The following is a 26,960-nucleotide window of genomic DNA, read 5'->3' on the forward strand; positions in this document are numbered from 1 at the left end:
AGCCACTGGCGGGTCATCCGTTCTAGTCAGACAAAACGTTATTCAAAGCCCTGTATCACTTAATACTAATATGCAGGCTGTTGCTTTGAGAATTACTTTACATGTAGCGTTTACCCTATGCTCTCTTTATATTTCGCCATCTTCAACTGATCTTCAAGCTCTATATGACCAGCTCCCGAAGCCCTGTATTATAATGGGAGATTTAAATGGGCACAACCCACTCTGGGATAGTGTAACTACAAACGCTAAAGGTAAATTGTTGCGGGACTTTTGTTCTGACAATGATTTATGTATTTATAATGATGGTTCCAACACATATTTACACCCCGGGACAGGGACCTATTCTGCTCTTGACTTGTCACTGACAAATTCAGAACTACTAAATGAATCCGAATGGTCAGTCCACGATGACCTCTGTGGAAGTGACCATTTCCCTACTGTATTAAAAGCTGTAACTCCATCCGATGTTCCTCCATCATCAAGACGAAATTTTAAAAAGGCTAACTGGACTTTATATGAAACACTGTGCTCTGAAAAACTTAAACCTGAACGTTTTATTGACGTTCCTGGTGCTATTAAATGCTTTTCTGATGAACTGAATTCCATAGCTGATGAGTGTATATACCAAATGCCTCTGTAGTTCCACACATAAAAAAAACATGGTTCACCGATGAATGCAAACAAGCTAGGAAGGCAAGGAAAAAAGCAGAACATTATTTCCGTCGCCATCCTATGGTGCATAATTGAAAAAAAATTTAAAATTTTAAATGCTAAATCACGGCGTACTTTTAAACAGAACAAACGGCAATCTTGGCAAAATTATGTATCCAAAATAAATTCTCGGACACCCATGTCCAAGGTATGGAACATGGTTCAGAAAATTAAAGGTAAGGGTACTAAATCTACTGTCCATCATCTTAAACATGGAGATCAGTTACTTACAGATAAATGAGATATTGCGAATAAACTGGGTGAAACCCTTGCTAAACACTCTTCCTCTTCAAATTATGTACCAAAATTCCAGCAATATCAAAAACAACAAGAAAAGAAAACTATTAATTTCAGTTCTGATAATGGGGAAGATTATAATAAAACGTTTTCTATTCATGAACTTCATACTGCTCTTGATCAAGCTCATGACACTGCTGCTGGAGCTGATAACATACTTTATCAACTCCTGAAGCACTTACCAGAATCCTGCCTAGAAACTCTTCTCAATATTTTTGATGATATTTGGACATGGGGTAACTTTCCTCCCTCATGGCGTAGTACCCATACCTAAACCTGGACGTGATCATAAGTATCCATCCAATTATGGTCCGATTTCATTAACTAGCTGTGTTTGCAAGACCATGGAACGCATGGTAAATAATCGACTAGTTTGGTACTTGGAAACATATAACCTTATAACTGATATACAGTGTGGTTTCCGTAAAAACAGAAGTACTGTCGATCACTTAGTGCGTTTAGAATCATGTGTTAAAAATGCACTAATTAATAAACAACATGCTGTTTCTATCTTTTTTTATCTTGAGAAGGCACATGACACAACCTGGAAGTATGGCATTCTGACAGATTTACATGATTTCGGTTTGCGAGGTCGTTTGCCGGAATTTATAGCCACATTTTTAAATAACAGCCATATTCAAGTCCGCGTGGGTTCTACCCTGTCTGATCATTATAATCAGGATCAGGGTGTTCCACAAGGCAGTATTTTGTCAGTCACACTTTTTAGTATAAAGATCAACAGTTTATCAAAAGTTTTAAACGATTCAATTCATGGATCGTTATTTGTGGATGATTATAATATTTCTTGTCGTGGTAAAATATGCATACCATTGAACGGCAACTACAGTTGTGTTTAAACAAGATTAATAAATGGTGTCTTGAAAACGTATTTAAATTTTCTAAATCGAAAACTAACTGTGTACATTTTTGTCGTAAATATAAACCACATAAAGATCCTGAACTATCTCTAGATGGCACACCAATTAAAGTTGTGAAGGAAGCTAAGTTCTTGGGTCTCATTTTTGACTCACACTTAACATTTTTACCACATATTAAGTCACTTAAAACAAACTGCCTGAAAGCACTTGACGTGTTGAAAGTGGTTTCAAATTCTAAATGGGGAGGGGATCAAGCTACCCTTCTCCATCTATATCAATCCCTCGTGCGTTCTAAACTTGATTATGGCTCCATCGTCTATGGTGGAGCCTGCAAAAGCAACCTAGAACAATTAGATTCAGTCCATCATCAAGGTCTAAGACTTTGTCTTGGCTCCTTTAGAACTTCACCTGTTGACAGCCTGTACGTTGAGGCTGATGAGCCATCTCTTGAGCAGCGACGTATAAAACTAGCTTTACAGTATGTAACAAAATTATATTCCAGTGAGTCAAACCCTGCATATAACTGTGTTTTCAGTTCTCTGTATGAGGATTTATACAAAAAGAAATCTTCTCTTGTTCCGCCTCTTGGTTTAAGAATTAAACCGGCATTTCTTCAGCCGGCATTGAGCTGGAATATATAGCTCCTTCTCGTCTTCTTTCTTCTCCTCCTTGGCAATTGGTTAGGCCACAAGTTGACCTAACATTAACCAATAATCAAATGAGAATTAACACTTCTAAAAAGATCCTTAACAGTTTTGACATTGAAATATTTATCCCTTGTGAAGGAGAATTCAACACAGTCAAGAAGAATATGCTTGACTGTGACTCTCTCATCACAAGGAATACAAAATGGAGGATCCTTACCTTTCAATAGGTATGCATGAGTATATATAGTATGGCCAATACGACATCGTCTTAAAATAACCTCTTCAAATCTGGACTGACAACCCAAGTAGGTGTAACCAATATACGGTTTCATTTCATGTAATTTATTTATACCTTCTTGGGTGTCCCACTTCTTCTGCATCATATCACGTATGTAAGTTCTAATGCTAGCTTTATAATCAGAGTATGGAATAAGAAGTGGTGTCACAGATTTGTTGAGTGCTGCCTTGGCAGCAAGATCAGCCATTGCGATACCGGAAATGCCTACGTGGCTGGGTAACCAACAAAAGACAATGTCACATTGGCCAGTAGCAAGATTATTATACATTTCAATAATTTCAATTAAAAGTGGATGTTTACAAGAAATATTTTTAATAGCCTGAAGGCAAGAAAGAGAGTCGGAATGGATTATATACTGTTTACGTTTGGAGTGTCTTTGAATGTATTTAAGAGCTGTTAATATGGCGTTAGCTTCTGCTGTAAAAATAGAACTTTTATCTGGTGATCTAGACGATATTGTTCTGGATCCAATGACAGTGGCACAAGCCACTGTGCCACCGTCCTTGGACCCGTCTGTAAATAAGGCTTTATAATTGCTATATTTATGTTTTAATAGATGATATTCTTGTTTATATTGTAAGTCATTTGTTTCTGATTTTTTAATGTAGTTAATGTTAGGTCAATTTGTGGCCTAACAATTGCCAAGGAGGAGAGTGAGTGAGTGAGTTAAGATTTAACGTCACATCGGCAATGTTGCAGCCATATCGTGACGAGAACATACGTGACATAAAAAATATATATGTGTGCATACTATGTAGAACCTGTCGACGAAGGACAGTAAAACCACTAGACTATCACAGTTAATATTACAACTAGTGTGGAAACTTATAAAAATATAACAGTATCATTATTTGGACAGTACAATATAAAAACAGGCCATAGATCGCCAACAACAGAGGGTAGATCACCATACTAGTGACCATGGGGACTTACAATACCTCTACTACCTGCATGGTCCCTAGCTGGATTTACACCATCCCCTCAGCTGCTAGCGATTGTATGCACGATTAGCCACAAATTAAAATGACACATATTCTACGGCTAAAAAGGTGGAAGAATAAATCTGACTTCAACAGTTTTTGGACTTACGTACCCTCTCAGAAGGACAATATTTTTACGGTACTTCAACCCCCTTCGAGGATACAGCCACTAACAATCGTAGTTCCTGATTCGACTTCCAATCTTAAAATATTTATCTATTTACAAGTCATGTAATAAATCTAATTCTTTTAAAAACGGAATGATTAAATGATTACTAACGTTACTAAAAAGATCTTTCATAGTTCCCGATTTAAAATAGTTATCCCTTGTGATGGAATATTCAACACAGTCAAGCAAAACGTGCTTGACTGTGATTCTTTCATCACAAGGGATACAGAACGGAGGATCTTCACCTTTAAGCAAATATTCATGCGTATATCTTGTGTGGCCAATGCGACATCGTCGCATGATGACCTCTTCAAATCTGGACTGACAACCCAAGTAGGTGTAACCAATGTAGGGTATTATTTCATGTAATTTGTTGATACCGACTTGAGTGTCCCACCTTTTCTGCATCAGATCACGAATGTAAGACCTAATGGTAGCTTTATAATCAGTGTGTGGAATGAGAATTGGTGTCACAGATTTGTTGAGTGCTGCTTTAGCAGCAAGGTCAGCGAGTGTGTTCCCAGAAATGCCAACGTGGCTGGGTAACCAACAAAAGACGATGTCGCATTGGCCGGTAGCAAGATCATTATACAATTCAATGATTTCTATTAAAAGTGGATGTTTACAAGAAATATTTTTAATAGCTTGAAGGCAAGAAAGAGAGTCAGAAAAGATTATATATTGTTTACGTTTGGGGTGTCTTTGAATATATTTAAGAGCTGTTAATATTGCATTTGCTTCGGCAGTAAAAATGGAGCTGTTATCTGGAATTCTAGAAGATATTGTTCTGGATCCAATGACAGTGGCACAAGCAACTGCGCCACCGTCCTTGGAACCATCTGTAAATAAGGCTTTGTACTTGCTATATGTACTTTTTAATTGATTATATTCTTGTTTATATTGTAAATCATTAGTTTCTGATTTTTTAAATGAAGTTAATGTTAGGTCGACTTGGGGCCTAACCAACTGCCAAGGAGGAGAAGAAAGAAGACGGAAAGGAGCTATGTTTTCCAGCTCAATGCCGGTCGAAGAAAGAAAGGGTTTAATTCTGAGCCCTAGAGGTGGAACCAGAGAAGACTTCTTGCCGTACAAATCCTCATGAAGGTGATTGAACACACAATTATAGGCAGGGTTAGATTTATTAGAGTATAATTTAGTAATGTATTGTAAAGACAATTTTATACGGCGTTGTGTAAGAGATGGTTCATCGGCCTCAACATTAAGACTGTCAATAGGTGAAGTTCGAAAAGATCCAAGACAAAGTCTTAAACCTTGATGGTGGACAGAATCAAGAAGTTTAAGGTTGCTTTTGCAGGCTCCACCATATACGATGGAGCCATAATCAAGTTTTGAACGGACGAGTGATCGATATAAGTGTAAGATGGTAGTTTGATCCCCTCCCCACTTTGAGTTGGAAACAACTTTCAACAAATCAAGTGCCTTCAGGCATTTAGCTTTAAGGGATTTAATGTGCGGTAAGAAGGTTAAATGAGAATCGAAAATAAGTCCCAAGAACTTGACCTCCTTTACAACTTTGATGGGAGTGCCATTTAGAGATAGTTCAGGGTCCTTATGTGGCTTATATTTTCTACAAAAGTGTATACAACTAGTTTTAGACTGAGAAAATTTAAAGCCGTTTTCAAGACACCATTTGTTTATTTTGTTTAAACACAACTGCAATTGTCTTTCAATAGTATGCATATTTTTACCGCGACAAGAAATATTAAAATCATCCACAAAAAGTGATCCATCAATGGAATCGTTTAAAACCTTGGATAAACTGTTTATCTTAATACTAAATAATGTGACAGACAAAATACTGCCTTGTGGAACACCCTGATCCTGATTATAATGATCAGACAGGGTAGAACCCACTCGGACTTGAAATTGCCTGTCTTTTAAAAACTGTGATACAAAATGAGGTAAACGACCTCTCAACCCAAAATCATGTAAATCCTTTAATATGCCATGCTTCCAGGTGGTATCATACGCTTTCTCGAGATCAAAGAATATCGATACAGCATGTTGTTTATTTACTATAGCATTTTTGACAAAGGATTCTAAACGTACCAAATGATCAATGGTACTTCTATTCTTCCGAAAACCACACTGAATATTTGTAATGAGGTTATTGGTTTCCAGATACCAAATTAATCTGTTATTTACCATTCGTTCCATGGTTTTGCAGACACAGCTGGTTAATGAGATCGGTCTGTAATTGGAAGGATCAGTATGATCCTTAAAAGGTTTGGGTATAGGGATTACAATGGCATTACGCCAAGAAGGAGGAAAGTTTCCAGATGTCCATATTTTGTCAAAGATATCTAAAAGTGTGACCAGACATGGTTCAGGCAAATGTTTCAGCAGCTGATAGTGAATATTGTCATCACCTGCTGCTGTATCATGAGCTTGTTCAAGAGCAGTATATAGCTCATGCAACGAAAACATTTCATTATAGTCTTCACCGTTGTCCGATTCAAAATGAATGCTTGTCTTCTCCTGTTGTTTCTGATATCTCTGAAACTCAGGGACATAATTTGCTGATGAAGAATTTTTGGCAAGAGTTTCGCCAATTTTATTTGCAATTTGACATTTGTCAGTAATTAAATTATCACCATCTTTGAGATGGCGTACGGTAGATTTTGAACCTTTACCTTTAATTCTTTGAACCATGTTCCATACTTTGGACACTGGCGTGCGTGAATTAAGTTTGGAGACATAATTTCTCCACGATTGTCGTTTGTTTTGTTTAAAGGTAGGACGCGCCTTTGCATTCAGTATTTTGAATTTGTCTAGGTTATGGACAGTTGGATGACGGCGAAAATAATGTTCTGCCTTTTTCCTCGCTTTTCTGGCCTGTTTACAATCTGCATTGAACCACGGTTTTCGTACATGTGGAGTCGTAGAGGACTGTGGTATACACTCATCAGCTATTTTATTTAGAATGTCAGCAAAAGTGTGAATTGGATCAGTTACATTACTGAAACATTCAGGTCGCAGTTTTGATTGACACATAGTTTGATATAAAGACCAGTTAGCCTTCGAAAAGTTCCATCTTGTAAACGATGGAGAATCGGATGGAGTAATTTCTGAGAGGATAGTTGGGAAGTGGTCACTTCCACAAAGGTCATTATGAACTGACCAATCAAATTCATTGAGGAGGTTAGAATCAGCAAGAGATAAATCCAGAGAAGAATAAGTGCCAGTTGCAGGATGCAGATAGGTGCTTGAATCATCATTAAATATGCACAGGTCATTATTTGAATGAAATCTTCAATTATTTTGCCTTTAGTGTTAGTGTTAGTACTGCCCCAGAGTGGGTTGTGACCGTTTAGGTCACCCATAATAACACATGGTTTTGGGAGTTGGTCATAGAGTGATTGAAGGTCAGTTTGTTGAAGTGTTGAAGAAGGCGGAATATACAGAGAACATAGTGTAAATGCTACACCCAGAGTCAGTCGCACTGCAACAGCTTGGAGATTAGTGTTTAGTATAACAGGGCTATGAATAACATCTTGCCGTATAAGAATAGTAGAACCTCCAGTGGCCCTATCACCCAGAGGGGAAAGAGAATGATAGGCGTTAAACTGGCGTAAGTTAAAATTATCTGTCTGTTTCAGATGTGTTTCATTCAGACAGAATGCGGATGGTGTGAGATCCTGGACTAAAAGCTGTAGTTCATTGAAATTAGTTCTTAGACCTCTACAATTCCACTGTACGATATTAGTTAAATGACCTATCTTTTAGGTGGATGGATAGGGGATCTACCCCTTGCTTTTTTTGAGGGCGACAAGCTATGTGCCCTGGGATGGATGTTTTCTGACACATCCATGTCCTCCAATGAACCATATTTGTTAAATAATTGAAGATGGTTCTCCGAACCCTTTGAAGCTCTGACACCTTTTTTCACTGTTTCTGCCCTAGTCTTGACTGTATTTTTAACTGTTTTCTTTGAACTTGTTTCTGGACGAGTCTTCTGAGTGGACTGAAGCAATGACTGTGATTGATCCTGAACTTGGATCTGACTGTTTATACATGGTTCCGAAGTCTGAGTAGACTGTTCTTCAGGTATAAGAAGGTGAGGGGTGTCAGCTGTTACCCAAGTCAAATCTGTTTGACACTCTATGGAAAAACTAGTGACTGCCGAATTTACTCTTGACAAACTTTCAGACGGTGTCTTAATGACTGATGCATATGAAACATTGGGTACTGTTGATTCAACAATCTTTTTAGCATCAGCGAAGCTAATATTTTGATTAAATTTAACTTTGTTGATTTCCATTTGTTTTTTCCATACTGTACAGTCTTTGGAATAGGATGAATGATTACCGGAACAGTTTGTGCATTTTTTAAACGTACTTTCACAATCTTCAGTTACGTGTGAAGTCTCGCTACAGTGAGCACATGTTATTGGCTTTGTGCACGTGTTGACACCATGACCATATTTCTGGCATCTGAAACATCACAAAGGATTTGGAATGTAAACATCAACTGACATAGTGCAGTAACCAACCTTGACACACTTAGGAGGATTTGGTGAAGAGAAGGAAAAGAGGTACGTATTTGTTGGAATGACATCATTATTTTTCCGGGTGGTGAATCGCTTGACATATGTGACTCCCTGATCCTTCATTTCAGAAACGATGTCCAGTTCTGACATTTCGGCCAACAAACGATCCCTGTCTCTAATGATACCTTTGCTGCTGTTCAGTGTTCTGTGTTCAGTAACTGAAACCTGGATTCCAGCAAACGTTTCTGTATTCATCAAGTTAGTGGCTTGTTGTTTCCTGCTGCATTCAATCAGAAAAGATCCTGAACGCAGACGTTTTATATTCTTCACCTCACCTGCAATGCCATATATGCCCTTAGAGATTACGAAAGGGTTTAGTTTAAGTGGTGTCTTGTCTACAGTACTGAGAACCAGAAAACGTGGCCAATTGCCTGCTGAGTTGGATGACCTCTGTTCATTATCATTGTCGAGCTGACGTTTGGTTTTTTTGTAGGGGTTTGGTAGTCCATGGTAAGATTATTTTGATTCATCATCCGGGCTCCCCACCCAGCCAAGGAGGAGAAGAAAGAAGACGAGAAGGAGCTATATATTCCAGCTCAATGCCGGCTGAAGAAAGAAATGGTTTAATTCTTATACCAAGAGGCGGAACAAGAGAAGATTTCTTTTTGTATAAATCCTCATACAGAGAACTGAAAACACAGTTATATGCAGGGTTTGACTCACTGGAATATAATTTTGTTACATACTGTAAAGCTAGTTTTATACGTCGCTGCTCAAGAGATGGCTCATCGGCCTCAACGTACAGGCTGTCAACAGGTGAAGTTCTAAAGGAGCCAAGACAAAGTCTTAGACCTTGATGATGGACTGAATCTAATTGTTCTAGGTTGCTTTTGCAGGCTCCACCACAGACGATGGAGCCATAATCAAGTTTAGAACGCACGAGGGATTGATATAGATGGAGAAGGGTAGCTTGATCCCCTCCCCATTTAGAATTTGAAACCACTTTCAACAAGTCAAGTGCTTTCAGGCAGTTAGTTTTAAGTGACTTAATATGTGGTAAAAATGTTAAGTGTGAGTCAAACATGAGACCCAAGAACTTAGCTTCCTTCACAACTTTAATTGGTGTGCCATCTAGAGATGGTTCAGGGTCTTTATGTGTTTTATATTTACGACAAAAATGTATACAGTCAGTTTTCGATTTAGAAAATTTAAATCCGTTTTCAAGACACCATTTATTAATCTTGTTTAAACACAACTGTAGTTGCCGTTCAATGGTATGCATATTTTTACCACGACAAGAAATATTAAAATCATCCACAAATAACGATCCATGAATTGAATCGTTTAAAACTTTTGATAAACTGTTGATCTTTATACTAAAAAGTGTGACTGACAAAATACTGCCTTGTGGAACACCCTGATCCTGATTATAATGATCAGACAGGGTAGAACCCACGCGGACTTGAATATGGCTGTTATTTAAAAATGTGGCTATAAATTCCGGCAAACGACCTCGCAAACCGAAATCATGTAAATCTGTCAGAATGCCATACTTCCAGGTTGTGTCATGTGCCTTCTCAAGATAAAAAAAGATAGAAACAGCATGTTGTTTATTAATTAGTGCATTTTAACACATGATTCTAAACGCACTAAGTGATCGACAGTACTTCTGTTTTTACGGAAACCACACTGTATATCAGTTATAAGGTTATTTGTTTCCAAGTACCAAACTAGTCGATTATTTATCATGCGTTCCATGGTCTTTCAAACACAGCTAGTTAAAATAATGTTCCTTTAGAAATGTTTGTATATATATTGTTATGAATGACAAAACGTCAATTTAGGCAGCATTGTTAATTAAATGCAGTATTAATCTGTTGTTAAAATTTACCTTCTTAACGTTTTAACCCTTAAAAAGATGTAACTTTATGTTGCTCCCCTTGTCCAGTATTCGACTTTCCAATCCAGGCTATAGTCGATACATCAAAGACAAGACGGTAACCCCCTGTACGGGATTAGCTTTCGGGTGGGTTTGAAGTGTTTGTAAAAACTCTTGCGTCATGGACCCGACCAGGCCACCCGATGTTAATATGCCTCAACTTTGCGATCACATACCCCTTGTAGTATCAGTAAATATTACCCTTTTCTGATTCCCAGTGAGAGTCGTGGGACTCACCTGGACCAATGATGGAAATGTGAGAACCATCTGTTCCTCCCGAACAGTTTGGGATATTTAAGTTTTCTTCAATTTCACGGAAACCCACAGACTCGTCAATCAGAACATCTTCAAGAACGGAACAAATGTCATGAATACACTCGAAGACAGCTATTTCCCCAACTCAAAATAGATTTGCAGTTGTTCTGAACTCAGCAGTTGAGGCAAGCCAATACAAACAAATAGCAACCTATTTTACTGGTAAGGAAAGGAAAACTCCAAATAGATTTGCAGCTGTTGTGTACGCTGCAGTTGCGGCAAGCCAACACAAACAATTCAAATAGCAGCGTATATGGTTTTCCTTTAGTTTGAGACACTCTGCCACTTGTATGAACAAACTAAGATGTCATCTTTAGTTATCCTAAAATACAGTTGATCAGGTCAAGCTGAAGGCGTCGTCTCAGGACGCCGACCTTTCAATTTTCCACAAGTCTTAGGACGCCGACCAGCGGTTTGAAGGTTAGGTTCTGAATCGGTTTAAGTAGGGTTGACGATAATGTACCCTAGCTGTTTGATAGGGCTAGTGAGTTTTGTTTTATGCCGCACTCATATTCCAGTCATATGGCGGCGGTCTGTACATAATCGAGTCTGAACCAGACAATCCAGTGGTCAACAGCATGAGCATCGATCTGCGCATTTGGGAACCGATGCCAATTGTCAACCAAGTCAGCGAGCCTGACCACTCGATCCTGTAAGTCGACTCCTCTTTCAAGGATAGTCGGCTTTCATGGCAAGAATGGGTTGCTGAAGACCTTTTCTACCCCGCGCCTTCATGAGGTGAACTCGTCACACATGGTGAACATATCGCAGCTCAAATGTAACATATATTTTACTTGTATATTTTGTTAATGTATATATTCAATACTGAAATTATCGAAGTGAGACTTTGATAAAAACTCTGGTTGTTACTTACAGTTGATTGAAAATTTTACCATAACAATTATCGGGGAGCTAATACTGAAGACTATTCATACCTGTGGCATAAATATCTATTGAATGGCAAGTGGATTCGCATTCAATTTCGAAATGGCAAATACATATAGATAAGAGATTTATCCCTACAACTCGCGACAGTCGTTATTTGATTGTTACGTTTGAATTTAAGTGTCCAGGAGACAGTATGCTGAGTCAGCATCCCACCTTGTTGCAGTTGGGTTAAAAACCTTGGCTCAATCTTTGTGAAATAAAATGTGTGGAATATTCATCAGGAATATGCATCGGATATGCGATGTATTTAAAAAATATGTAATTAACTATGTGAATCATTGTGGAAAAAAATTAAACGTTAAAATCTGTGATCTGAGTTTGTTGATGAGTGTTTCAAGGGTGGAAATAAGCTGACAAAAATATAAACTGTAATCAATTGCGCGGGGGAAAAAATCAGTTGCGCGGATAAGATTTGCGTAGGATTAGCGTAAATAAACACTGTTGATTGATTACACCCCTTTGTCAGTTGATCGTCAACATATCCGAACAGCCGAGAGAAGGTAGCCGTTTAACATTCTCATCTCTCCTATTTAACTTTGTGCGAATTTGCCTACCGGATCACGCATAGGTAGAGTAGCTCAGTTCATACTGAACAAGCTGTATATCATTCCTGATTGTGAAAAACCACATCCCATGAAGTTGCCATAACTGCACCACATTTTTACCATTTTGGTGTTTGGTTTCTAGACCAGTGCAGTGAGCCAAGTCACAGAGTTGGAACATGTGGTACTTAATTCTGGCGGTTCGTACAATCATGAGGGTTTGGATGTGGGTCTGGTACCACCACATAACAGCAGTCAATAAATAACCAGGTATGGACATCATGACATTTATCCACCACCTCAAAGTGCCTTCTGACCCACCAGTTCCTCACTCGTCTCTTGCGACCAACATGGCTTGGTGAAAATCAACTAAATAAGAGACTCAATGACAAGCAATAGATATATCTATGACACTGGTAGGCTGACACCAAACAACAAAATCAACAGTTTTACAGAGATTTATTCAGTAAGAAAAAATACCTCACAAGAGAGAAATAGATCATTACAAAACTATATAAATGTAGCAGAAGGAATATCTAAATGAAACGTCATAAAGTGAAAATACAGACAAAATGTGGTTTCCAACAACTGGCAATAAAATTTGAGTTTGTTCACGACCTGAACATAAAGGATTTTAACATCTTTGATCAGTAATAATTCTGTTTGCATTGTAGGTGTGATCATGTCAGAATAACAATATAAACTTGTATCTACTTCAGAATGTCATTGAATGCTGCAACAATATCTACAGGCAAACACCCCTGTGTCCAACTTTGATTAGTTTTCCCGAGGTAAAAGTTTGGTCCCTTCGCAGGCTAGTCATAATAGTGCAGTTGTGGTGAACCTCATAACTTGCAGACAAGTTCTTTTTGGCACATCGCTGTTTGACAGTAGTTTGACTAATGAAATTTAAATCTGCATAATGATATGGAATGGTATGGATAAATATCATTTCAGTCCACAGAAACTCCACATGGAAATTCTTCTACAAACCCTTTACATGCCCGCTTCATAATTCAAGGTGTTAGGCATACATTCTATACTGTTAATGGCACACAAGACTCATACTTCATTGGGGACCAGTGTAGAACAAACTTTATGGATAACAACTTCTTTTATTCATGTTTTACAACTGTACAAGAATCTCTACTTGAACATTGCACTCATGAAATAAAAGAAGTTGCTATTTGTTCTATATTGTACATCCCTACTTCTAAAATACCACTCTAAGTAGTTATTCATTTTAGTAAATCTTTTCAAACTCAACATGATTTTAAATCCTAGCAGATGCTATAACATAGCAATGTCTACAACATGAGTGATGCATGACACAGCAGTCAGCACTGTTCCACATGTAGCTACATCAAACTAGCATGACAAATGATCTATGTCATCAGGGGACAAATACACTCTCATCTCAAACACAGTCTGACCATGTGACTGTTTGTATAAGAAATGTTATGACCTTAAATGACAACTTAAATATACCTAATTCAGATACTAATACACCTGGTCTCTTGTAACCTCGAGATCCTGTATCCAGTTTGATCCATTATGTCAAAGTAAATCTCTGGTCTCAACAACCTTGTCTTAAAAATCCACACAAATTTGACAAATTGTCTACATATAAAATACATTGCACTATCCCAAACCTTGGACTTGTTGCATACTTTGACTTCACTGTAAAATCACATACTGTTATCTCGAACTTGGCACCGACATGTTTTGAGAAGCAAATATTAACACTTACCAAAGCAATGAGCTATTCTCGGTCATAAAAATCTCTAACATCCCTGATGCTCCTCCCGATATATATGAGCATCACATGTGGTGATGGTAACTTTGGTATGTAATCATACTGGCAGGATCTGTTGTTTATCAGTCTGGCTGCCCATGCCTTGCTGTCTTGAGTTTTCACACATCAACACCAAATGATAACTCAAGGTCTTGGAGGAGGAGTATTATAAATAACTTCTGGAACCATCAAAATGACAGAAATACCATGAATGGGAAACCACTGAGAAACTTTTCACAGAAACAATACAGTGGAACAAAAAGAATTCAGTGACAACAGATGACAGAATGTAAGACTGAATATTCTTTCATCGCCTGATTAAATGCTATGTGGGAAAACAGGTTACACTGCTACAAATGATATCAGGGTTTTGCACCGACCATAATGGTGACTCACAGTATTTATTTTGGGGAGTCATTTTCAGTTTTACAGAATCATGAACATTTTCATGTAGTATATCTGTGTGTATATCAAAATGCAAAGACTTGCAAAGATTTTGTTGTTTTGTGTTGTACTGCCACTTAAATATTACCGGTAGTTAATAAATAGTATATTTTGTACAGCATACTAAACAAACCATCATGCTTGTGATTTATTCACTGCAGGATGCTGAGTATACAGTTATTAATATGAGTTGAAAGAAATATCTACATGAATGAAAACCTCAGTTTGTTTATCAAATCAACTGTACTGAACTGAATTCTGAGGGTAACTTATTAACCTTTCATCAAGCTTGACTCTTATGATATTATTTTGAGAGTCTTTTACAAAATTGTTGGGTCAAAAATGCAGGAATCATTTAAAAACTGTGATATGTCAGTATGAAGGTTCAATTCATGTCAGGTAAATTTAACATAAAAAGAGTCATAACTCTGAACAATTACATGCTGATTTAACAGATGTTTATAAATTGTTGGGTACTTTCACTGGAGTCTGTGAGAGCTCTAATAGCCTGTCTTCAGAAAAGATTTCTAAACATATTTGTTTCATTTTTGTGACAAACTATAGACACTTCTGCACTGTATCATTGGTGATGCAGCATGTGACTTGTACAAAAGCCTACAACGTGTTGTGTATGTCGATTATCATGTCGAGCAGTTTATGAGCTGAGCTGTTTTGTTCCAGTTCAAAAGCTCGAAAATCCTTGTCCAGCTACAAAACACATACAAGCTGTTACAAGACGACAGGTATCTTCTCCATATGATAATGATTTTTAATAAATTATAATTGGGATCAATAAATGATCAATGAAATTTATAGCAAGTGTCAAATATATGTAAAACTGAAGTATCAGGAATACAATACACAAAACTGATACATCCAACAACAGTATCAACAGATAATCCACTGCTACACAGTTTACACTAGAAGCACCAGATAGCACCAAAGACAATGGCAAATACAACTTGAAATTTGGACGTGTACAATATATACTGTTTCTCCATTATCAATAGTGTGAAACTAATGCGGTTTGTCAGATGTGGTTTATTTAATAAACATTAAAAAGTAATACTGACAGTCTATTTCACCTGAACATGTTGAAATCATAGGTAAATGCTGATCTGACAACACTTCAACCATCATCAAGTAAAGTGACTACAACCAACAGTATCTCATTCATTAAAGATCACTATTTGTCAGTCATTCCTGAGTACATGATGAGTGAACGAGTTTGATTTACATTAACACTTCTGTTACATCATAGTTGCTAGCTTGATGTTGGGGAATGTGAATCAGGTCTTACCCATTTACTACTCCAGTCAAACCAAAGACATTGCTGACACACCAGAAGTATAGTCAAACCTATCTGGGATTCAAACTTATGACATTTCCATTGTGTAGAGGTTATGGTGTCCACCTAGAACACTGAACGTTGCAGGTTCTATCTCCAGGCATGTCACACCTGGATGTGGTACTTGTTGGTCCCTGCCTGCTGCTCAACATTAATGGGTAAAACAAAGACTGGTCAGCTCAGTCAAATTTCATGCTTAACTGTACCATGGTATCTCAGTGAGCTAGCACTATCAAACCAGCTTAAGTCTGGGCTAGTAAAAGCTGTCACACACATACATGCATGTTGTGAAGTACAAATTTTAACTTCATTTCACCTCACCTAAAGCCCATTTCGTTTGGAATACAACTCTGCATATCAAATGGCCACATCTTAATCGACTGTCATTATAAGTAGTTATCAAATATCTGTTTCACAAAATTGATTTAGGGTACAATGAAATACAACAATAAGGTTGTCATGACATTGAAAAAAATGATATCTTTATTAACTTACAATATAAGCTTTCACTGCCTCTAGTAGACAGAGGAAGTCAATTGTATGATATTTTGGGTACCAGAAAATATTATCGAATGTTGCAAAACACTTTGGATGTCAGTACCTGTTCAAAAGATAAACATTGTTTGAGTCAAATGAGGACAGATTCTGACGCTAACTCTTGCTAACTACAGTAAAATGCACAATAACATCACAGGATTACAATATCACATGGTCTGGGTGGTTGGTGCTCAACAATAAGTACACCCAATCAGAAAAGCTAAACATGATAAATCACAATGTTTGACTTACTGGAGTAACATTCATAAATACAATCACACATACATAAATACATAATTGCAGTGACTCCCAAAGTAAAATAATTGCCCATGTTTGCGGTTTCCTGTGTTTCATGTTTGGTGCTATAGTACTTGAATCAAGGGATCTTTTATATCTAATATTCTTAGCACTTGGGTAAGGGGATCCCTTGGCTTTCATGAAGAATTTCAAACTCTGTATAATATTCTGATGACAGACAGACTGGGGAGGAAAGAAGACATACAAGTCTACTTTGGGACAGGGATGTTTTTACCTCCCTGTGGTAAATATAATGTATGCTCACCATACATCAAGTGTATCTCTAAAAAGAATGATACATATGATTATCCCACTCACAAATTGCGTAGAACACATCGTAAACAATAGGCAAATAACAAACATGGGAATAAAATATCATTCAATGTTGTGCTCAAAAACGTTTGTAACATGCAGTATGAAAGTTGAAAAAACTTGAAAAATATACTGTATCAAACTGTAGGTGCAAAATGCAAATTACAAAGTGATGTAAATGTCAGTGTGTGTATACATGTACGAGACATAAGGCCACGAGTGCAGGACTATATAAAAACAATAGAAATATAGTATCTGTAACAGCAAATATGTGAGGCTCTTTAGGTAGCACTTATATATAGATCATAGCCAATATGGTCACTTTGTACAACAATTATCATAACAGATAAGTTGACACAAAAGTGTTAGACATACCAACATGGCCGCCATGTAATAAATGCACAATAAGACAGATCAGTCGACACGTGTGTTACACATATCAACATGGCCACCATGGAATAAATGCACAATAAGACAGATCAGTCAACACATGTGTGTTACACATATCAACATGGCCACCACGGAATATATACACAATAAGACAGATCAGTCCACATGGATTGGGATATTTTCATCTTCTTGTGGTAGACCAAATGTATTCTCACCATACATCAAGTGTATGTCTACAAAGAATGAGATATCTGATAATCCAAATCAAATATAGTGTAGAACACATCCTTAAGACTAAACAAACAACAAACATGGGACTAATACATCATTCAAAGTTCAAATCTGTAAAATAAAATGGTGACATATGTGGCTGTGAATTTTTATCCAGTCTTTTTCCCGCAGTTTTTGAGGCAATATGGTGATGATGATTCACTGTTGCACTTATTAGTTACGTCTATAAGCGGAGTCAAAAATCGTATGCAATGCAATCAGAACCTTGTTTCTCATATGTCATAGTTTGCTTTCCCAGTAAACCTAAATTTCCAGATCATTTCATATATTTACTTAACTTTGCAACTAAAATAACACAATAATGAAATATATTAATCCTAATAAAATCATAGTTTCAGATATAATTCTTCTGATTGTAGGATCAAACTTGTTTGAAGTTATTTTATTTGGTTTGTTTTTAAACAAATCTCAGATTTGAGGAAATGCATAACTGACAGCTATTTCTGTCTTAGTTTACAAGCAAACATACAAGGTAATATTAATCTCTGCATACAAAACAGATCAGGAGATATAACTGAATTGGAAAATCATTTTGTCTTGTGATGATTTTCTCAAAATTCCTGTTTCATCTGGGCAACTTAATCACTGTTAACCTGATGTTAATTTGCTTACACTGTATCAGGGACCAGATGTTAAATTGTATTGAGCCCTGAGGGATTACCAGCCATAAGTGCACCTTATGTTGCTATCAAAGCACAATTTCATTTTTCAGTGTGTGTATGACCCAAGGGCACAGTCCAAAATGATCCCTCTGTGAAAAACACTCAATAACACATAACTGTATACACTTGTGTCAAAGAAACCAATATGACTGCCGTGTAATAAATGCAAAATAACATGTATAGGTTGAGACATTCACACCAGAGAAACTTAAATAGAGGCAGAGACAAATATCATGTCTTATCAAAATGTGAAAAATATTCTACTTTAAGGTATAAATTTCTCCTCTGGTGCAGAACGGATTTAAACACAACCAGCTAATAACAAACAGATTAAACTCTAAAAATACATATCTGATCCATGATGTTGCTGTCCTTATTAAAAAATGTACATGCAATTAGTTATCTGCATTTGTACCAGAGGTACAGAAAATAAACTGTCAGTAAATATTTGTTCTAACGCCACACAACATACATCACAATACTCTGAGCCTGAGACGTTACATCACTATTTGATCTGAAAATGATAGTGATTGAATGAGTTAAGATTTTAAGTAACACCAACATTATTGTGAAGTTGTGAAAAACATAACAAACCTAATTATGCTCATAAAACTGATTTATCAATATTCCTTTATATTCAAAACCTTAATGTTTTACATTTGCAAATAAAATAAGTTTAAACTTACAAAACAAAATTTATTTTATTTAGTATATTCACAAAATAGAAGTTAGAACGGTCTCACTTTGACAAGAGTCAGGACCTTAATCTCACTGATGAGACATCTTTCAATGTCATTGACATCTGTCAAAAACATCTGACACAGTGAGATTAGTAATCAATAGTGTTTACAAATGTATTGCCAATTTGAGTTTTGGGATAAGCCAATCTTTTGTGACTTAAAAATCTGTCTGTCCAAAGCAGCAAAAATACAAAGCAATGACACATTTGGTTACAAAGCTCTTTTCAACATCTTATGCCTTTTTCTTATTTCAGAAATAAATATTTTTTCGAAAGAAATCTGTAAAGTAGGTAAAATTAACAATTATCTTCTGAAATTGTCACTCTACATCACAAATAAAGTGATACAAGGATACACAAAGATTTTGTATCACTGCATTTATATTTATCAGCTACTTGATAAGTCCTATAAGCATTTAGCCACAAATATTAATGCTAGACCATGCACACTGAAATAACATAGAAAGCAATAATCATGACAGTTTTATGGAGTTCTGTAAACAGGTCAAGTCCTATACGCTATATGTTAAAATAACCGATAGAACGATTTTAAGAAAACAATGGAAACAACTGCCTGGATTACCCATTGAAGCGCTCATAAAATGATCAATTACAGTGTTGTCAGCAATCACTTTATTTTATAACATACTTTTAATTAGTTATTTTTTGCTGTCTTGCGTTCAGATACACAGCAAAATTATAAAATAATGAAACTGGCTTAACACTACTGTTCGCAATATTATGAATTTCCAAAAGAGACCATACAGCTTGCATACCCATACTTTTTCTTCACAGATATCTATTTGTTGATCCATCATCATCATCATCATCATCATCATCATCATCATCACATATATCCCAAATATGCCTACCACTCAATAAAAGTTTAGACTGACATGTAAATGTAGCCACTTACTTCAGTCAACTGTTCTAGACTAAATTTTGCAAAATATCCCATATTGTTTGATGGTATGAACTACACATGATCTCATGCATTGTAAAACAAATTCAAAATGTTGAAAAGATTATTGATATGCAGGGACTGGGAAAGAGAAGGTTGTCAATGGGCCATTTTCAGAAATATTAACCATTTTCTGAATTATCTTGAGCTATAGGGTTATCTCACAACTGACAGACACCCGTTTGACTGACAGTCAATTGACAGAAAGGTTAATTAGGGTAACACCTACGGGTATAATGGAAGAGTCCACTGTCTAGTGAGTAGAGTAGGATGACCCTGAAAGAGGTTTGTTACTGAAAAGAAACTTCTCTTCTCAAAATTGTTTTTACTATCAATTACCATCAAATATAAAAACAGGTTTGTCACTCAGAAGTTTGATTGTTTTTTGACTGAAACATATTTTAGTCATTCAAGAAAAGGGTTGGGCACAAGTTTTCAAACCTACAAAAGCTGTCGCCCATTCAAGGAAGTAATGAAAAACATTCTCACATTCATGACATGAACATGATGCAGCATATTTTTCATGTTCACTTCAAATAAATCACAATAAATTGTACTCATCATAGATCTAAAAGCTTGTGTGGAAAACATTTAACATCCTTATTCCATATGAATAATATTTATGTTCACTATTTTCTTTCACATGGATGTAAGATCTAAATAATGCAACAGAGCAATTTCTAACAGCTAATTATTTGACATAATTCAAAATCTCTTGCCTGGTACAGGTGGGAATAAACCCTGAAGGAAAACTGGTGTTGTTTGTTTAGTGCTCCAATCATTTCAGATGTATTTTTTACGAGGAGGTCAAACCCAAATGTTTGAAATCAACTGTTTCTATATTGCAGCAATTAAAATTCAAATTAATGTTTCTTTTGGGTCATCTTTCAAAGTAAATAGTATAGCTTCAGTTTCTTTCTTGTGTTAATATTTGGACTATTTCATTATAATGTGTAGGTAACAGGTAGTAGTTTATCTGTTCATTGAACTGTAAATGTTGTTGTTCTAAGGTGTCTGCGAACTGCCTGTATGTAATGGAAGGATTCCTGCTATAGTGTGGTAGCTACAAGACCAGTCACCACCCGACAGGATTTGCTGCAAGTCATGTTTACATAAGACTAGCGACATGATCAATGTAGCAGATCACTTAAGGAAGCAGAAAACAAACTTGTGACCCAACTAAATCATCTAATGTTCATATATGATAAATTCACAATATCTTTGGTGTTAAGGCATCCAAAAGGTCACTTAAAAAATATAAACAATACACACTTCAAAATTTCTCTGTGTGTCTCTCATTATTATCGGGAGTCAATATTTGGCTTGATCAACATGGTAAAGGTCACTTCAATAAAATACTCCTCTGTTACAAGAGGTTTGACATTTGACAGTCTGAAATACTGTGTTTCATTAAAGATTTGGCATGGACAATCTAATTATGGGTGAAATTATCAGCTGTTTGGTACCAAACCTGCCAATAATATTTCTAAAGAGGTTCAAATATATAGCACCTTGGTAGCACCAACATCAGTAACACAAGCTCTGGTAATAATACACAATGGCAAAGTATTCATTAGGGGTGTCACACTACAGACTGGTACAGTATCCATTAGGGTGTCATAGTAAAGACTGGTACAGTATCCATTTGGGTGTCATAGTACAGACTGGTACTGTATTGACTAGGGTGTCACAGTACAGAGTGGTACAGCATAATCCATTACAGAATTCATTAGGGGTGTCACAGTCTACATTCAAACTGGTATAGTATTGAAATGGCTATCATGAAACAAATTTTTACTGCTTTCATTAGGGATTTCTTAATCCACCTCTTTTATCATCAGCGAATTCAGTAACTGACTGTTTTTGGCAGACTGATGAAAACAACTTATTTGTAACCCTTTACTGTAATTTTAATGCAACAGCCACTATGAGTACCAACGAATCAGTTCATCTTTAAATTCTGTATTAATCAAAACAATAACTTTAACTCATAACAGAAAGCAGCCTGGGTACATCCTGGGCCTCATGAAAATTAGCAGTATTAGACCGACCTGATTTTTAACATGCAGTCTTCGATATGCAATTGATACAACTGGTTGACCCTTGTCAACAATATCAACACTCTTCAGTCATGGGAAATGAAGTGAGAGGAATCTCTCCTAAACATTTTCACTATCAACAATTGTGATATGTATTGTGTCATTACTGGAAAATCACAGTGCATATTAATACAACACACAATGACCCTCCTAGCTTTCCTGAACCATATAAACTCACAAAAGCAGGAATACTGTCAATATATCATCAAACCACTTTGTAAAAGTGGTTACAATGGGAGTAAAAATATTCTTATTCACAGCAATATATATTGGAATGTGTACTGATAGTTTAATGGATTGATGAGTTGGTTTGATTTTCATGTTTCATGTATTAACAGTACCCAGAGACCATATACTTGAATTTCGCAGATCTCGCAAAGCCTTGCTGTAATGATCACGTTGTCTCGCACAGCAGTGTTCAGCCCCTAATTAGCACTGAGGCCCGTCCCTCGGTATATGGTCTCTGCAGTACCCACTATTATCTTCATACACTTCCTCACAGAATTGTTTTAGTGTGATTGTATCAATGTTAATATTATGAATGAAGAATAATTGTTTGTTATATGTAAACATCAAGCTCAAAACAAGTAGTAATACATTGTTACCATGAAGCTTGTGTGACGTTGCATTCTGATTATCTTTATTATCCTGACTGAATTCTGACAATCTGTGGATGAGCTTGGTCAGCTGTTCAAGGCTTGCTGGGGTAAGGGAGATAACTGCAGGTTTACAAATGGCATAACCATTCATTTCAATGACACTGACAGACCTAACTACCATACTTATAATGCGTAAAGATAAAACGTTTACAAATTCTCCACTGTCAGTTGTGACTACTCTGTTAACAGGACAGTGTTTGAAACAAGGTGGAGACCTTGTTATTGAGGATTGCATGATTAAGTCATAAAATGTTCAGCATGAATGTTACTACAAGAACACCTTGAAATAAATGTTAATAATGAAAAACTGTTGTGTGACTTTTCCGTAACAGCTGTTAATTCAAAAAGGACCATCAGATTTTCAGAACTGAAGACAGACAGCAGTTCTGACACAGGATATGACAGGACAGAATTGATACCTGCATGCATATCAATGTGCAACATTAATATGACACAGTATGTGACTTCAGCTCAATGTAAAGGCTGAATTGAAATCTATGAAAATAGTAACATGATAGAGTATAAAAATCATCCTTTGGTTAGAATAACAGATAACAAACATATTGAGCATCACACTGAGTACTCCCAGAAAGAAAGAACCTTTGGAACTGACTCGAGGCTTTAGAACAGATCACAAAGTATGCAAGCTAGAGGTATGACAGTGAAGAGGATGAAAAGGGGTGCACTAATCATAAACATACTTGCAGTGCTTCCACAACTGTGTTGAACAAAAGGTATAATCGCTAAGAACACATCAAGATGCAGCATTAGAAATGGACACCAGTCTGTGGCTTGTGCGACATTGATGTTGTACCTGCTTTGTAAAGATAGAGCAAACATGGAAGGTGGTGTACCAGGACTTCACTAAACCAGAACGTACTTAAGTATACAAAATGATTACTAAACTGCATATTCAAATGGGTCAAATAGGACTTCCACACCCAAAAAGTCCTGATATTTTTTTCCAACTTGGCAATGCTATCGGAGGTCCCATCAAACGTAAAATAATCATGAAAATGTTTTGTTGCAATTTGTCCCCAGCAAAATCCAGATCATGAATGCATTATGTTCTCTATTTCTCTATTATGTAGCTGCATCAATATCACATCTACCACTGTTTCTGACTTGTGTCAAACAAATGCCTTGCAACCCACAGGACAACCTACACTGTCTCACCTCTAGCACATCACAGGAAGGATCGATGTGCGTTATGTGATAAATTTAAAATATTTTATCAACAGTGTGCACTGATACATCATAGAAAGTTGACACATTATGAAAAATATGAAGGCCACAAACAGTACTAAGACTATATGAATGTTACAATAGCAACCAACAGAATGGAGATCAGGACATCTGTCATCTCCAAGACATGCAGAACCATGGACTTAACTCATTAGTATCCAATGTCATTTTTCTCATATGTGGTATAACCCATAAGTACATATCTATGTAAAAAGTTAATCATGAATTCAACAATATTCATTGACAGATGTGGACATATTTCAGTACACTCTCATCTGCATGATTTTACAGAAATGTGTATCTTTCTGAGACACTTACAAATCCTGAGTCTGGTCGAAAGAGTTGCTGATTGAACCCAGCTCATGAAAGAGGTCCAAGATGGAGGATGCTTCTTCATAATCCTTCTCTGTGTCCTCATTTTCCAGGAGGTCATAGACTGAATCCTGGACAGACACCTCTGTTTCAGTGTTGGTCTGGGGCACATCTTGGGCATCCTCTTTAGGAGCTGTTACCTGACTGCCACCATGATGGACGCGAACGTGTTTGCGGAGGTTGCTAGTGCTGCTGTATCTTTTGCCACAGAGCTGACATGGAAAGCCTTCTGTGTTGTGGATTCTCATGTGATCCTTGAGGTTTTTCTTGCCGATGAAACACTTCGAACATACATCACATCGGAATGGCTTCTCTCCCGTATGGACTCTCTTATGTTTCTCAAGAGCTTCAGGCAAAGAAAAGGTTTTGTCGCACTGCGAGCAGGGGAATTTCTTTTCTCCATGGAAAACCCTCATGTGCTTCTTACAAGCACTAGAGCTGCTGTAATACTTCTCGCATACATCACACTTAAACAAACGTTCTCCTGTGTGAGATCTCATGTGCTCTTTGAGGTGAGATTTTCCAACAAATCCTTTGTTGCATACTTCACACTGAAACGGTGTCTCACCAGTGTGCTTTCTAACATGCTGCCTGTAGAATTCTGCCTGGATGAATGCCTTTCCGCAGAGCTCACACTTGTATGGTCGATCTCCAGTGTGGATCTTCACATGCCGCATCAAATGGGAAGATGTGTAAAAGCTTTTCTCGCAAACATCACACTGATACGGTCTCTCGCCTGTGTGTTTTCTCATATGGTATTTGAGAGATGATTGATGGGTGAAGGCCTTCTCACAAAGTTCACATTCATAGGGCTTCTCTCCCACGTGAATAAGAACATGCTCCTTTAGTTTTGTGGTTGTGGTGAAGCTTGCCTCACAGATGGAACATTCATATGGATTGAGCCCAGTGTGGATCCTTGTATGTCGATACAAGCTCCCAGAATGAGAAAACTCTCTATCACAAACCTGGCACTGGAATGGTTTTTCTCCAGTATGAACTCTCATATGTTCCACAAGGTTGATGTTCTGTTTGAATGTCTTCTCACATGTGTCACATTTATATGTCTGTTTGTCTTTGTGTTGTCGAATAACATGTTTCTTTAAAGAGGAAGGGTTAGGAAATACTTTCTCACATCTAAGACATGTGTGTAACTTACTCTTAACTTCAGCACTAATTTCCTCTGGTTCATCTGGTCCCTGTAAAGCTTCATCATTGTCAGAGGATCCATCTAACATCTCAGTCAGGTTTTCAAGAAATTCTGCAGCTGCCAAGTCCTCTTCCATGCTGGTTAACTGGAACTGTCGTTCCAACTCCAGGGACTCATCATCTTCCTCTACACGCCACGTCTGGTCATCTTCCATGTTGGTCAGTTGGAAGTGCTGGGCGAGCTCCAGGGTGTGGAGATCCTCCACCATCCCCTCACCCCAAACTTGAACCTCCTCCCCCATCATGTCAGCTGTCGGCTGCACCTGTAACACAACTTTGTAGCTGTAGCCAATGGTTTAGTTACTTGAGCACATTACATGTTCACTTTAACATTCCGCCATCACCAATGATTAGACAAATAGTTTGTTTTGCAGTTGTTTGTTTATTGAACAAATCAGCTTTGATTCCATCAAGTGATCAAAGCAAGTACTGCACAAACAATTCATTCTCCCACTTAATCTACACATTCCTTCAGTATTACGCAGAAGCCAAGTTAACATGAAATTCTACCTGCAACATCTGTTTCTCTCACATGTAGCTACTATGAGCAAAATACTATTCACAGTTTTTTCTGATAAAATTTAAATCAGAATATACATTGTACTTAACCAACAACCATGCTATATGTAACATGATGACAAATCATCAGAGTTGGTCTGTTGATTTCATGTTAAAGAGCAACATTTGGTTTTGTTGCAATCATTAAAGTTTGTGTTAGTCAGCAGTTCATCAGTCTCAAATGAAATCGAACGAACTATATTTATCAATATAAAAAATTAAAGATTTCATCAATTTGCAAAACACAAGATATTCTGATATGGATAACTTGTCATTATCCTATCATTCAGATTATTTATGCATCATATAACCTTAACCCTAATTTGGAAAACATCACAAATTATAATTGATAAACTTGAAAAGATTATCAGATCATGATTCATGTGAGCAGGTAGCACATAAAGGTGATATTGTCCTTGTGTGACCTATTGTTATAGTCCAATGGCAATGAATGCACGCTATGGGAAGATCAATGAATAATCAGCACAAAACTTAAATGTTCAGTGACCAGAAACATACATGAATGAATGCGAGCATAATGCTAACGTGTTCTTCAAAAAGAACTAAAAAATACCAATTTTACAAAGCTCAAACTAAACGTAAATTTGAACAGCTAACATGGCTAACAGCTCAGTTCCAAACTCATTGTTACAAAAATAACATCAACCACGGCAAATTTTCCAGGCTACGTGAAGAAGAAAACATCCTGTTAGTCACGAACATAATTCTCTGCCAATGCGATAACACGTATAAATGGTTACCGTTTCCAAACCTCCACAGGCTTCACTGACGCTGAGGCCGGTGTTGCCGA

The 26,960-nt window shown here is 36.9% G+C and overlaps 1 protein-coding gene across 1 annotated transcript; it reads right to left on the reverse strand.

Moving 5' to 3' along the window:
* Positions 1–24,327: 24,327 nt before the first annotated feature.
* On the reverse strand, positions 24,328–25,836 carry LOC137273015 (zinc finger protein ZFP2-like). Its single transcript, XM_067805455.1, has one exon. It carries the CDS (start codon positions 25,834–25,836, stop codon positions 24,328–24,330), a length of 1,509 nt encoding a protein of 502 aa, XP_067661556.1.
* Positions 25,837–26,960: the final 1,124 nt, after the last annotated feature.

This window comes from Haliotis asinina, chromosome 2 (assembly GCF_037392515.1).
Source record: "Haliotis asinina isolate JCU_RB_2024 chromosome 2, JCU_Hal_asi_v2, whole genome shotgun sequence".
Taxonomy (NCBI): Eukaryota; Metazoa; Mollusca; class Gastropoda; order Lepetellida; family Haliotidae; genus Haliotis; species Haliotis asinina.

Excerpts from the sequence above, each read along its gene's own strand:
- LOC137273015 (XM_067805455.1), bottom strand. The coding sequence starts at position 25,836 with ATGATGGGGGAGGAGGTTCAAGTTTGGGGTGAGGGGATGGTGGAGGAT.